Genomic DNA, 14307 nt, shown 5'->3' with positions numbered 1-14307 from the left:
CTATTTCTAAGGGGATGGGAGGAAGTAAGAGACCAACCAACCGCTTCAGATATCTCTTTTCTCAAACTGCTCAGACTGCTGGACTTCTGCAGTGAAGAAGTTCTGAAACAACAACATTAAAAACAAGTTACTGGAACTGAATTTGCAAACATAAACACACTTTCAGGAATCAGCTTTAAAGAAAGCATTATAATACATAATGAGATATACTAAAACCAAAATTGAATTAAGGCAATCAATGCACTAATCAGAGCCCGTGCAATACGATGAGATACTGTAAGAACCTCCACATCGCAATTAGTGCTGCTAATGCTTCAGTGACATGATGAATTTTGGATATTTTTGGCATCTTATTTAATACTGTATTTTCAGAAGCAAAAGCAAAAGTTACACATTCAAATCAAGTGATATAAACAAAAGCTATGAAAACCAGTATTTTTGGCAATAGGCTTCTGACTAATTTAATCCTTAAAGAAGCCAAGCATATTAAGTCAAGCATGTTATCTTTGGTTCTATTTTCCATTTTGGACCAGATATCCCTCATCTTCTGGTAGGATTTACAGTCTAAAACATCTAAGTCTGGTTGAAAAGAAAATTACCACTGAAGTTTTTCCCATAACCAGGTATAAATTAAGAGTAACTCAACTGAATTTTATACAAAGTTACTTATCTTTATGCCAGCATAGGGAGAGTAGAACTTGGCTCTGGGAATACTGTTGTGGCACTAAGTCACTCAAAATAAAAACAGCTGCAGAGCCTCACACCATGTACCAGACTAACCCTGTTGACTTGGGCACCTTACTAACAAACCACTTTGACTCAACTCCGAGTTCATACATATTCCCACTGATTTCCCTAGGGAACATGGTTATGTGGCAGAAACCAAAACTATTTTCTCATTGTAGTCAGCCATCTCCTTTCCCCACTATCAAAAGAAAAAAGCCAATCACATGCACGTGTACTACAGAAAATGTAAATTTCCAAGTATATTGACAGTGTACAAACAAATTAGAGATGCTTCACAATGTGAAAGTAATTAACTGCATATGTGCACAAATGAAATCTTGAAAAATAATGATCATGAAAACACACGACATGACATGAGCAGAAAGCTACCACCACTAAATATCACCTTGGCTACAATTAGTTGTTCTATTTACACGTGTATGTAAAATGGGTGGGGATAGGGGGGTTCAAGTTGACAATCACATATAAATATGTTCCCTAAACATTTTTGATTATGATACTTACACTGGACTATCACACAGCTGAGTTTCTGGGGAAGAGCCTATTGATCTTCCTTCACTGCAAACAAAAAAAGGTATTAAAAAAGCAGGGCATTTGGGGATCCCATCCAAATACCTTGCTGATACAGAAAACCTATCACCCCAGCCTGCTTTAATCCTGTTTTCATTTCAGCTGTTATGGTACTAACACGTTGCAAATCTTTTCCTCTATGGTGGCAAGTCTTGTAAAAGATCATAGAATCATAGAATGGTTTGGACTGGAAAGGACCTTAAGATCATCTAGTTCAACCCCCGCAGCCATGGGCAGGGACACCTTGCATTAAATCATGTCGCCCAAGATAAAGGACAAAGGTGAGCTCAAGAGTCCCAGAAAAGGCAACCTGCATTGTAAGTTGATGACAATACTGCATTATTTAGCTTAAATAAATGCTGAGGTTACAGCCTGTGCAGGGTCTGCAGCAGCACCAAGTAGTGGAAGTCCCTGCCTCCCTCCCAGTCACCCCAGTGTGGGGAATTTTGTTGCTGGTTAGTGCTTTGTTTGTTTTTTCCCAAGACAGGACACAGATGAAATCCCTGTTGGTGATGGCTAGAGCTGCATGAGGCACAGCACAGCAGAAACCAAGAAAAGCTGTCTACTGCCTAGGATGCTTTCCTTGACTGGAGCTGGAAAAAATCACACGTCAACTTGCGCTTGCGCTTATTTTTTACATTGAGATTGATGATGGGTTTAAGCCAAAAAGATTTCTTTGCCTTTGGATTCTTAGTATTTGATACTCAATTAGATAAAGCCAGGATCTGGACCCAGAAGAAAAAACCCTAGCACAGCCTTTGTCTAGCTGTGAGTCCAGTGTGCTTTATGGTACACTTTGCAGTGCCAGTCCACACGTGCAGGGTCCAGGTTTCCTTACCTGGGCAAGGAGGGTGCAGGCTTAGAAACACTGGAGGAAGCCTCACCCAGGAGGCAGCCACTGGGCTCAAGCAGGGGGGGCTGAGGGTGCCACAGATCAGGCACAGCCATGCATCCTCACCCTGGGCTCCCTGGCACTCTCTGGCTACACATTTCATCTGGCTTTCAAAATCTCAGGCAGGGCTCTCATGAGTGAGTGAAGAAATATCTCTGCATTTCGTCATGCTAAAGGACAGCAGCAAGAATATCTCTTTCTCCAACCTTTTGAAGTACCGCTTGGGTTTCCTTCTGGGGCTCCAGTAACAGTTCAAGGTTAGAGATGTTAGTCCTTTTGTTGCAGTTTTGGCAGTGCCTTACATCAGTCTTTAGCAACTGTAGAAAATGCCTGAATGCAAATCATCAGGAATGAACCTATGCTAGCACAGCCAACACTATCTCTGGCAGACCTAGATGATGTAAACCTAGATAAAAATAATGATTCTATGTCCTTCGTTACATGAGATCAGTTTTTCTCTCCTGTTCACTTCTTGCAAAGCAGCTGGTATAGAGTCAGTGCTGCTACAAGCAACAGCAACCAAACTAATACTTGCTTACTGAAAAAGATTTAATCTTCACGAACATAAGCTTAGTTAGCTATAGCTAGTCCAGTGAATGCTAGCCTTGCTTAACTGACTTAATGACTTGTCAGCATAATAATTGACAGAATTTTACTCTCAATAAATGCCCCAGAATATTGGATTTACAATTGAAAAATACATGGAAACAACAATACCTCATTTCACTTGCAGGATCTGGCCTAGGCTGTGTTTTCAGTTTCTCTGCAACAGTTTCTGAGCTCTTTGATGTTGATGAAAAAGAAGGGATTGAAATCTGTAAAATACTGGTGTGGATCTGTAAGGAATTCTAGAAACAATGCAGAATACGTGTTACACTGGTTTGAGCTGAAATTAAGCAGTCATAAATTAAAAAAAGAGTAGCAGATAAACTATGAAAAGAAGGATCTGAAATAAGATTTTTAAAAGCAATTACTTTCTTTTTATTGTAGTACAGTGATTTATTGCAATACAGTGATTTTTATTGTAATACAGTGATTACTTCCAAGTAATAACTTGGAAGATGGCATCGAAGATGAAACATGAACGACTGCACAGATACGCTGCAGCACAGACAAAAACCTCATAAGTCTTGCAAAATTGCCTGTGAAATCTCTCTCTACCACAGATCCCATGAAGGGTAGCTCTCTTTGCAGGTTTACTCCTGTCCTCAGCTGCACGGAGAATACCAGAAAACTTCTAAACACTTAATTTAGTTTTCTTCATATTATATTTCTGCTGTTTAATTAAGTCAAGTCCCTGTTCTGACTCAGAGCTTTAAGAGATCTATGGTTTTATTACTGGAAAATGAGACCGTAAAAAGTAGATATTGGACCACAACCTACTTATCATTTAACTGAAAGGATGTAATGGTGATTGCATCCTTTTAAATATGACAAGATAAATTAATTAAGTCCCAACATTTTTACTTGGAGTTCCTGAAAAATTAAAGGCAGCTCCTAAAACATTTGATATGAAAAGTAATACCTGTGTTCTATAGGAAAAGTAGTTTGGGCCCATTCTCATGACAAATACACCTATTTGCTGTCTCCTGTCCACATTTTATGACTAAGAAAAATAAATTTAACTAACTTAAATGAAACTCTTGAGCAGCTTTCACAAGAAAACTGAATTCTCCAAAAGGATATGGGACATTACCGAAAACTCTGCAACCCAGAAAGTATCTTTTCAGGAACTTGAGTTTTGGCATTTGCAAAAGGAATCCAGCACAAGCACTGTTTTTAAGGAGCGATGGCATTAAATGAGGAAGAAAAAAGGATACCTCTTCATGAATATTCATGTTAAATTCATCATGAACTGGAGATGCTGTGACTGGGGTTGGGGATGGGCTTTTCTCTGGGTCTGTCAGACTTGGTGTGTCCAATAAAGCCGTGGAAACAGATCCTGAATTCAAGAAGTCTTCACCGTCACTTTCCTTGCCTGAAGGAAGAGAAACAGAGTTTACTTCCAGTTACATGATGACCCTTGCTCCCATGCATGGTGCAGCCAGCATGCTCACTTATGGGCCAAAAAGGGAAGAGGCTAAGGATTCTTCATTTCTGTCTTAGGACGACTACAATAGGTAAAAGGAAGTGATTGCTGAATGTCGCTTCCCAATTCAACCACCACAGCACAGCAGGGTTAGAGCAGAGGGAGGACATACATCTGACAGCAAAAATCCCAGCAAATGCCCTCAGGGCATTTAGTGAGATCTGTTTCAACATACTGAATAAGCTTGGAGCAGTTATTTCCTGTGCTATGCTCTGGAATTTCATACTAAATACTTCTTTTCCCTTATTCACTAGGGAAAGACCAAGGGTCAAAGTCTGCCTGAAACTTCAGACATCTCTATGGTTTCTTCAAGTTACCCATACGAAAAATGCAGCTCTCTGCGCTAGAGTCCAACACCAGATTTTAGGTGACTACACTGTTTGCGGACTGTCACAAACTGAGAGTCTCAGTTAAATGCTGTAGCCTGCATCAGCATCTGGCATTCTCTGCTCACAATGAGCAACTTGCTGCTCCTGAACTGCTTCAGTACCACCAAAAGGCTTGGATTTCCACACTTGTCATCAATATCAGAGTACTGACACTGACAAGAAAAAGTTCTGATGTCTTCTTTAACATACTCCTGTCTGTGAAAGCATAGCACTGCGTGAGAAAGTAATTCCTATTCAAATTCTCCAGTACTCATCTCCACCCTTCCTCTTCCCTCAGTGATAATATGCTTTCCCAGCCTTACATCAAACTGATGACCACCTCAACATATATCACCCTTGAGGATCAGAAACTCCTGGATCTGGAAACCTCCACCAGTCTTGAAACATATGGAATGGACCATTACACGTGACGTATTACAGCGACCATTTCAGCCCCGCAGTTAAGCTCATTATCTGATGGCAGAGAAGGGTTTTTTAGGGTATGTGTGTTAAAAAAAATAGGTAGGAAAAGCCAGCTTCATCCCCACTGCAGCAGGGGAGGAGAACTATTCCACAGCTGCTGCATTTGATGGTGTGTGAAGGCTTCATTACGTGCCAAAGATGTGGCGTGTCATCACAACACAGTCCTGGCAGCACATCCACTTTGCTACACACGTTTCTGTAGCTCTTGGGCGCTGCCATTCCAGGATGAGCAGCCACTGGGGTGGTGCTGGCTTGGCTTGTAAGAACATGAATGGTCAGGCATTGCTTTGCTCAGCTACCAACCCCTCCCTAGGAACACATGCAAGAGGGGAACAGCAATTTTTAGCAGTTTATGTAGCGGCCAGCCCTGAAAGGCATTTCAGAAGGCTATGGAAAGAGCCTGAGAGTTTACCATATTAAAACTCATTTTACAAGGGGAAAATAAGCAATGTGACAATAATAGTTACTACCACCAGCTAGTAAATCGAACAGCTGCCTGGACAAAAAATGCGATTTACCAGTTTACAGTTGAAGAACTGGCTTTTCTCTGCCTAAGAGATGCCTCCAAAGATAGGAAGTCTAAGAGTCTAACATTACCACAATGCACCTAGAATTTAAATGAGAGCAGAGTTTAATTTCTTTTGATTGTACAATACCTTTTTTACCTTGAGCCAGTATCACCATGTCCTGAACTTTCTTGTACCTATTCAGAGATTGCCGAAGCTCTTCTATCTTCCGATCCTAAAATAAAGGAAAGCTGTGACTGTGCTTCTTCCTTCAGCAAACCAAAAATAAGAACTATAAATTCTAGATATGCTTCAGTTCAATTGGTTGTGCTACTAAAAGAAATAGGAAGTGTGGATGGGACAGGACCCAGAACTCCGAGAGGCTATGAAATATCAAAACTTGTATTCAGTAAAAACTTAATCTGCTTAATCGCCAGAATTGTCCCAGCCTTGAAAGTGGATTTCAGCTCCCTTATTAAGTCAAAGGTGGAATATAATGAATCTGCCATGTACAAAGAAAGCAGTAATCAAAGGATTTAGGGCTTTGGTGATCAAAAGAAAACATCCTACAAAAAGCACATGCATATGAATGTGCAAAATGATACATGGAAATAATTTATACTTTACAGAAAGCTCTTTCGGAAACATAGCCTGTGATAGCCCAAGGGACTTGTATGGAGCTCTTTACATTTTCAGAACACGGTGTAAATTGCCGTCACACTGAACTGAATGACACAATAGCGTGAGGACTCTGTGCACATGCAAAACAGGTCATAAGTGCCCTATTATAAAGGCACTGTTGTGCTTCTGAATAGAGTGAATCACTGATTCTTAGAAATCTGATTTTTTAATTGGATTGTGACAAGTTCATATGTGAAGATTTTCTTGAGAGATTTCTCTTAGATTTTCTTAGAGATTGAGCTCAATCTGAAAAAATAATGACTTTGATACCTTCTCTTCATTTGCAGCCATTAGAGATTCTACCGCCTTCTTCATTTTCTGCACCTCTATATCTAAAAGCACAATACAGTTCTCTAAGTCAATTTAAATTAAGACAGTAAAGAAAATAAGGAAAATAAATAAATAAACCAAAACTAAAAGCAACTCAATAATAGCTGAAAGTAAATTTACAAACTAAAAGACAAAACACAAGCCACTTAAAATCTATTTTAGATAAAAATATACAGAAGAAACCCCTTTTCTTCAAAACCTTTTTTTTCTCACATTTTTATCAAGGAAACGATAAAATTCAGGAAATTTCCTTACCCACCCTCCAAGCTTTAGGAAAATGGAAAGGTCAAGAATTAAACTACTGCTTGATTTTCATTATGTCCACCTTTCAAATAAAGAAATAATTGCAAAACAAAAAGTCCAAAATACAACACTTGGAGTGCAGTAAAATACATCATCATTACAGCAATCAACAAACACCCCAAACAGCATCTCAAACCCCCACTATACAAAGCAGTAGGATTAATGGATATGATGAAGAAAGCATTGTGCAGCGATGCTTAGTCTTAATTCAGTATGAATGTAGAAATGAGGACAGCACAATGGAATGATACAAGTATTTGCTGTGATGAGCAGTCATGCTAGAATATACATTGTGGTTCAGACTTGGAAAAGGTCCCTAATACAGATGACAGTGTTCTGTGCTTCATCTATAATCCTTATTTACAAGAAGTATAAATACATGGAAACATGTACATTCTAACAAAGTTAGATTTTGGAGGTGTTCTGGACTGGAAATTCAGACAGAATGGAAAGAATCTCCATTTTTGCTAAAAATCTGCCTTGTATAAATGAAGTAAACTTTAAATTTTGTTACAAGCACAGGCAGGTGGCCAAATCCACAGGCAAGAAAGCATTTTACCTTGTTTTAACTTCCTAAAATTTCTTGGAAAACAAACAGAGTGGGAAGAACATTTTCCTCCTTAACGAAATGCAAGAAGAAAATGAGCTGCCTGGCTGGCTTTCTAGATGAAAGGCATTTAGACATATTGGGCTAAACCAGCAACTGATCCAGTTTCACTCAGTTATGCTAAATGAAAATCTGGTTTATTGGATAGCAACTGCATTTCATCGAGAGGCAACTGTTTTGTGAGTCTCCATGAGACCAAATCTTTATCTATCAGCTTTGCTTGATAAAACTTTGTATTTCAAGTCTGATATATCCATCCTTATTCTGAAATTTTACTGGAAGTGTAACTAAGGCTTATAGATGATTTAACCTAACAATGTTCATTAAAGCAGTTTTGCAAACACATGCAGAAAGCTATTCTGGAAAGCACTTCTGAAATGCAAATGCTTGTGGAAAGACACCAGAAACCTTACTTTTATCTTTGAGCTTCTTTTTACAATTTTCATCTGTGCAGGAAAATCCATTGGATTTGAAATTAGCATGAAAGTTATGACATTAAATAACCTTTACGACAATATTGATACTTAGGAGTTCACTATTCATCGTGTATTAGTGCAAAAGCAAGCAGTTCAATTTCAACCTGCACTTCCCCGGTGCTAACATTCCTAATGACACAAAACAGTCTCACTGCTCTCATACACAATTACTTCTCTCAAGGCTATATTTTGCAACTGTATGTTTTCACTTCCAGGGCCTCAGAAAAGATGTATTCAGATAGATTACTCTTAAACCAACACTTGGCAAATTGTTACTTGGCGAAAGAGATAGATTAAACTACTGGCAAAAGCCAGCTAAGTGATAAAGTATGCATTTTGTTCAGAAAGCACAATTCAGCTAATGAAGCAGACAACTGGTGTTATCTGCAAACGGCAATACTTAATATTGGTCCAAGGCAGAAAAGACATGGCCTATCATGGCAGAAGATCTCTGCTGAGCTATACTGGGAACTAAACTAAAGGTGAGAACCAAAGGGTAATGGCAGTTCAGTGTACACAGCGGCCCCAAGGAAGAAAAGCCCCATTTCTTCCTCAGGTCAGGGGAGGAGTCTAATCTCTTGTGGCTTTATTCTTCTAAAAAATGTACTTTAAAAGCACCATCTTCAAATCAGCAATAAATAGGCTTAGTCAGTGCACAAATCCAGAACCAATCCTCAATTTCACCTACTTATGGCTAGGTCCACACTGAAGATTCGCTGGAACACATCATACTTTAGCCTGTAGTATGGCTTTTCCCCATCCTTACCGGTAAGGGGTGTACAAGCAAAGCCCAGCACATATACCCACAAAGTTTCCTTCTCAGTGTAATCTTTTTGGAGAACTTGAAATTAGTTTAAAGATTTCTTTGCCACTATAAACTGCAACTTTTGAGGCACCATGAGAGCCATGTAAAGAGCTAACTAGGGATTACTTAGGCTAGTTTAAAGTTGATCAAGAAATTGACAGTAGGTTCAGCAGTTGCATTGTGAACACCCACTAAACATATTAAAAGAAGTAAACAACGACAGAAATTATATAAAACCTGAGGTTTTTATCTGTTATTTCCTGTATAACCATTCACGGAAACATGACCTCAGTTGAGGTGACTGAAGAGAACATGGTGACAGATGCTCCCTCCTTCTTACCTCTGTCCAGTATTTCAATTCCTTCTCCTTTCAGTTTGCAAACCAATTTTTCTTGTAACCTTTTCACCTCAGCTTCCTTCTGCTCTAGTTTGTCTTTCAAAGCTAGTAGCTCATCCTGTAACAGACACAGAATCTCTCAGTGACAGCTTCCACAAGCATCCGAGACATTTCCAAAATTCCCTCCTATGAAGCATAGTGGAGAGGTCCTCAGCTGGTGAAAAAGACCAAGGTCCCCCTGACATTTACACTGGCTGAGGGTACACCCACAAAGCCGACTCTGAACATCACTCCAGACCACTGAGTCTGTAAGATGGCAAACTCAGGGGCGCTATGGTCCAAAAAGTGTCAGTCTCACGGATAACTGAAAAAAGATTTTTGCATCTAAATTTAAGAAAGACAGACTAAAGAAAAAACAAAAACCAAAACCAGTTTCAGTATTTATTTAACCTTGCAGAGGCAAAAAAAGTGCAGGTGATGAGGCTGAATGCTAAAATTTACAAACACTTATTTTTGGTACTTATAGGGCATTTTGCATGTTCAAAGCTGGACAATTATGGAACTGTGCTTACACCAGGCTGAGGAGAGTTTCAGAAATAACCACTGCTTCTATGAAAGAAAAATCAATCATGACACCATCAAACACATAAACACATACTGGAAAGCAGTTCAGATGAAAACGTGGTACCTTTGCCACAGTTTGGGTTTGCTGATCAAGCATTGGGAAAGGAAACTTAGAGTTGAGATTCATGGGAATAAGACAGATGGTGTTTGGGAGAGTTGGGGTGTATTAGATAAATGCTGTCAAATTTTAACTTAGATCTAACCATCTGCACTAGCAAGTGACTGGCACAGATCCATGCATTTAACTTTTTAAAATTCAAGTCAAATCCTACCCAGTTTAGTAACATGTTTCTTTGATGTCCGAGGATATCTTGTGCAACTGCATCATCAAGACAGGACCCTCAGTCCAAATGTACCCAACACTGAAAATTTAATTTGTTCAATTTGTAAACAAAGCAAAACAAGGCAAGACTCATAATTTCGGCATTTAGAGCTTCTAGCTGACCTTTTAAATCCTTAATGAGATGAACCAAACTGGAAGACTGTGGCTTGGGTACATCCCTGAGCTTTCCTCAAAAGGTTGGTTGCAAATATATAGTGATGTCTGCATCCCAAACTATGGCCCACACTACAGAATTCCCTTAAACTGTTTCTTGTTTGCTCTAAAGCATCAATTAAAAAAAAAAAAAAATCAGTAAAAAATTGTCAAGAAATCAAAGCTTCTTCCAGAACAGTAGTTGGGCAATACAATCCTCCAGTGTTCCCGCTTGGTACTGATTTTGATGGGATTTCTGCTGGTGTAGGACTCATGCTTCTCCAAAACAAGACCATCTCACGGTCACTTGAGAAGCTGCTGTTATATCCATAGGCAACTAAAGTTGCATGTGGTTGTTGGTGGGTATTTCTTCCTCTGAATTAAAAACAGAATATGTAAATGTACATGTGGGAGAGGGGACTGTATAAAAGAATCACTACTTTTTTGCCAGTTTTCATGAAAAAATTTTCTCTAAAAAGGTGAGAAGTTCTGTTTGAATAATGGACATAAGCTACAGAAGAAGCAATCTTCACTTGGAAGGGGAATGATTTTAACCCAAGTCATTCCATTATGTGTAACCTATGCAATGTTCACAACACCAAAATCCTCTCCCTGTTTACAGGGAACAGCTACAGAGCTTTCCACATCTACTTGGAAAGGGAACACTGCATATCAACACACAGCAATTAATGAAAACAGAGCATGACAGCACGATGCAAGACAGGACCTTAAAACAGTGGAACATGAAAGATTCAAAACAGGTCCAATGTTACCCAGTAACTACTACACCTTTAGCATCTGGCTTTTTTGCTCCATCCGCTGCTTTTCATACTGCATCTGACCCACTTTGATTTTCATACTAGAAAGTTTGGCCATTAAAGACTGGTAACAGAGACAGAGGAGTGAGAGAAAACTAAAGACAGAAAAGAGACAAGGCTAAATAGCAAAGAGAAGTTAGACAACTTACAGAAATAGACTGCTAGAGTTACTTAGGTGAATGCTTTCTCTTCAGAAATCCCTGATTTTTAGCATACTTAAGAGAAAATAAATGCTCATCTTTGGCTTTACCTATGGCATGCACCTTACGTACTGCAACTGGTGACTCTTGACATATATGAAACAAGGGTCTAAACAGGTAATAAATTTAACTTTTCAACAGCCGGTTGCATGGTAAGTTATTCTTCATGAAAACAATGCCCAGAACTGAAAATCATAGAATGAAATTTGAAAATAGCTATTGTTGCTTAAATGAGTACCATGAAACCCCTGGGCCTGAGTATGCTCAGGATTTTGCAAGGTGCAGGCAAGGACTGGGGAGAAGAGAGTAAACTTCTAAAGCCTGACTTACACCCATTACTGTTTCTTCCCTTCAGCCTCACTTACTTTGGTTGTTTTCAGTTTTTTCTCATATTGGAGTCTTTCATTGTCCATTTCTCCCACTCTCAACCGCAATTCATTTATTTCCTGGATCAAATCCTGAGTGAGGGGAAAAAACAAGACCAGAAACAACAAAGTAATTCAGTAAACAAAACAGAACAATAGCTACCCATTGGCAGGACCATAAAAACACAGCAGCAATAAAAGGCACTCCGTACACAAAGACACACCACCCAAATTCATAGCTAAGTCAAGCAATTCAGAGCTTCTAGATATCCAGGAACTGTATTTCTCTGTTTCTGCATTACTGAAGAAGAGGGCAGAGAACAAACGGAGACATGAATTGAAGTTGTGTTCCCTGTGCTGAGGACCAAGAAAGGCCTACAGCTCCTCTCACTGCTCAACTGCTTGGATGTCTACCACTGTAAGTAGGCAACAGAAAAGCATGGTAGCTGTCCTTAAAACACAGCAACCACATCCCCCCTTCTCCAGACTTGCCAGCCATCACCCACCTTTTCAAAATAAGAAGTGATTACAGTGTAAATCCATGTTTCACTGCCACACGTATGAGCCCCCCTAATTGAGGGCTGAGTGGAAGAGCCATCATTGGTGTCTACAAGCACAACGGTAATATGTTTTTAATCATCAGTGGTGCCAACTACATCTGAGTTTTGCAAATTCAACCTGGTTTAGAAGAAACTTGGAGCCACCACTAACTCACATCTGAGCTCTTCAGAATGCCTCGACCTCCTGGTCATCCTCCTGCAGAGACTTACCAGGTCTGGAGGTCAGTCTTGAGTGCCACCAGTTCTACAGCTCCCTTCCTGCCATGGTCAAATGAACACTTGAGTTTGAATGCCCACCAGGGTGCAAAGCACTCGTCCTTCAAACCTTCCTGTCCTCTAGATGGGGAAATGGGATCTTAAGTGGCCAGCTGCAGACCTGCAGGAAGCCTGGGGGACAGCCAGGACAGAGTGTCCTTCCGTAAGAAACAACAAACCACAACTTACTGGGAAAATGTTCTTCCTGCTCAGCAGGGAAACACATTAACAGAATGCTGTGGCTTTTGCACAACTCAAGAGCTGTCCAGCAAGCTTCTGCCTCATGTATACCTCACTGACCTCTAGTTTATGTATGGACACCAGATCAGTCTTACATTTGTGTGAAGAAAAAAAAAAGGGGGGGGGGGGGAGGGAGATGGGGAGAAGAGAAGAAAAAGGAAAAAAAAACCCAACAGTTTCTCAGCAGGTACTGTAATGCACTATCACCAGGAAACTATTCAAAGGAGATACGCTCTTCATGCACCTCAGAAAATGTAAGAGGACCTGAACTCCAGTATAACATCTTTTAAACTATCAAGAAGATAGTATGGTACTTAGGTTTGCTACATGGCAAGGCAAATCCTATCCACATCACACAATACTGTACATCAAGGTAACAACTATAACCACATTTTTTTCAGAGCTAATTGTATAAATGAGATTGCTAATTTGTAAATTAACAAGCCAGGAGCTGACATTTAGGAGGTGTTCATGGGTCCCTAGTAATACCGACCTTCCAGCCCTATGACACATTTTCTGAGCTTACAAGCCTCTGGTTATTAATTTGAGCTTAATGAATCTGATACCAACAGAGCAACGTCTGTATTTCTTTAGCAAAACCCAAGCTCAATTAGCAGAAGCCCAAGGAAAATTTAAATACAGGACATTCTGATCCTATTAGTAATTACTACTGCTAATGTATGACTTTGACTTGAACACACCTGCAATTCCTCATTGATTCTTTGATGTGTGACCTTTGTAAATCTCATCACTCTTCTAAGCATAAATGTACATGTGTGTCAGTCTGCATGACTAGATTAATTGAGCTGTTTCTTATAAACACCAAGTGTTTGAGATCTCTAGCAAAACTATGTTCCCAGGTCTGACGGTTACCTTTGACGCTACGCCAATTGATCTGTCTGGGGCTTTTCTCTCCATCATTTTTGCTTTTGGCAAAATACTGTACAGTTTCCCACAGGTTAAATAGAACTAAAGGCCAGTCCTTACAGCACGCTTTGCCCTAAAGTATATTTTCTACTACTCTCTTGCAAGTGCAACATTAACTCATGTTTTAAGTTATCTGCAACACAGTAACTGTAAATTACATTCATTCTCATCTTTCTGAGGCAGAGGAGTACATTAAAGATTTACCAGGTTCTGTATACAGACCCTCATTAATATAAAAGAGGTGGTCAAGCCTTGCATAAATGAGCAGAGGAAAAAGACAAGGCCCAAACAGGGCTGTCTCCCCTGAATTAATCATAGAATCATAAAATAGTTAGGGTTGGAAAGGACCTTAAGACCATCTAGTTCCAACCCCCATGCCACGGGCAGGGACACCTCACCCTACATATTCAGCTTTGGGCAAGCTACCAGAGGTAGAGATTGTCAATGGCACTGAGGTTCCCTAACAAATCCTAACCCTCCCAGTGTATTCCATTTTCCTGTTTGCTGCCCTGAAACATTTATCCTTTTCTTCCACTATTCTCTGTTCAACTGATTTTGACTATAAACCTTTCACAGCAAAGACTTCATCTTGCCCCCTCTTGCAAAGCCGCAGCAAGGAGATCACAGCATTGTTTGAAACCTGAAGGTG

The 14307-nt window shown here is 39.8% G+C and overlaps 1 protein-coding gene across 1 annotated transcript in view; it reads right to left on the bottom strand.

The window, feature by feature from the left end:
• The window catches only part of PPFIBP1 (PPFIA binding protein 1), a gene marked incomplete at its 5' end in the record, with an annotated part of 48218 nt that overhangs the window by 15736 nt on the left and 18175 nt on the right, over positions 1–14307 (bottom strand). Inside the window, 10 exons of the mRNA XM_080639250.1 lie at positions 42–102; positions 1252–1305; positions 2927–3057; positions 4030–4187; positions 5806–5890; positions 6607–6668; positions 7990–8022; positions 9198–9312; positions 11083–11175; positions 11677–11769. Coding sequence (XP_080495376.1) covers positions 42–102; positions 1252–1305; positions 2927–3057; positions 4030–4187; positions 5806–5890; positions 6607–6668; positions 7990–8022; positions 9198–9312; positions 11083–11175; positions 11677–11769 — 885 coding nt within the window. The remainder of the gene's footprint in view (positions 1–41; positions 103–1251; positions 1306–2926; positions 3058–4029; positions 4188–5805; positions 5891–6606; positions 6669–7989; positions 8023–9197; positions 9313–11082; positions 11176–11676; positions 11770–14307) is intronic.

The sequence above is a fragment of the Psittacula echo genome (genome assembly GCF_963264785.1).
Source record: "Psittacula echo genome assembly, chromosome: 1".
In the NCBI taxonomy this organism is placed as follows: domain Eukaryota; kingdom Metazoa; phylum Chordata; class Aves; order Psittaciformes; family Psittacidae; genus Psittacula; species Psittacula echo.
This window is presented reverse-complemented; position numbering and strand designations above follow the sequence as displayed.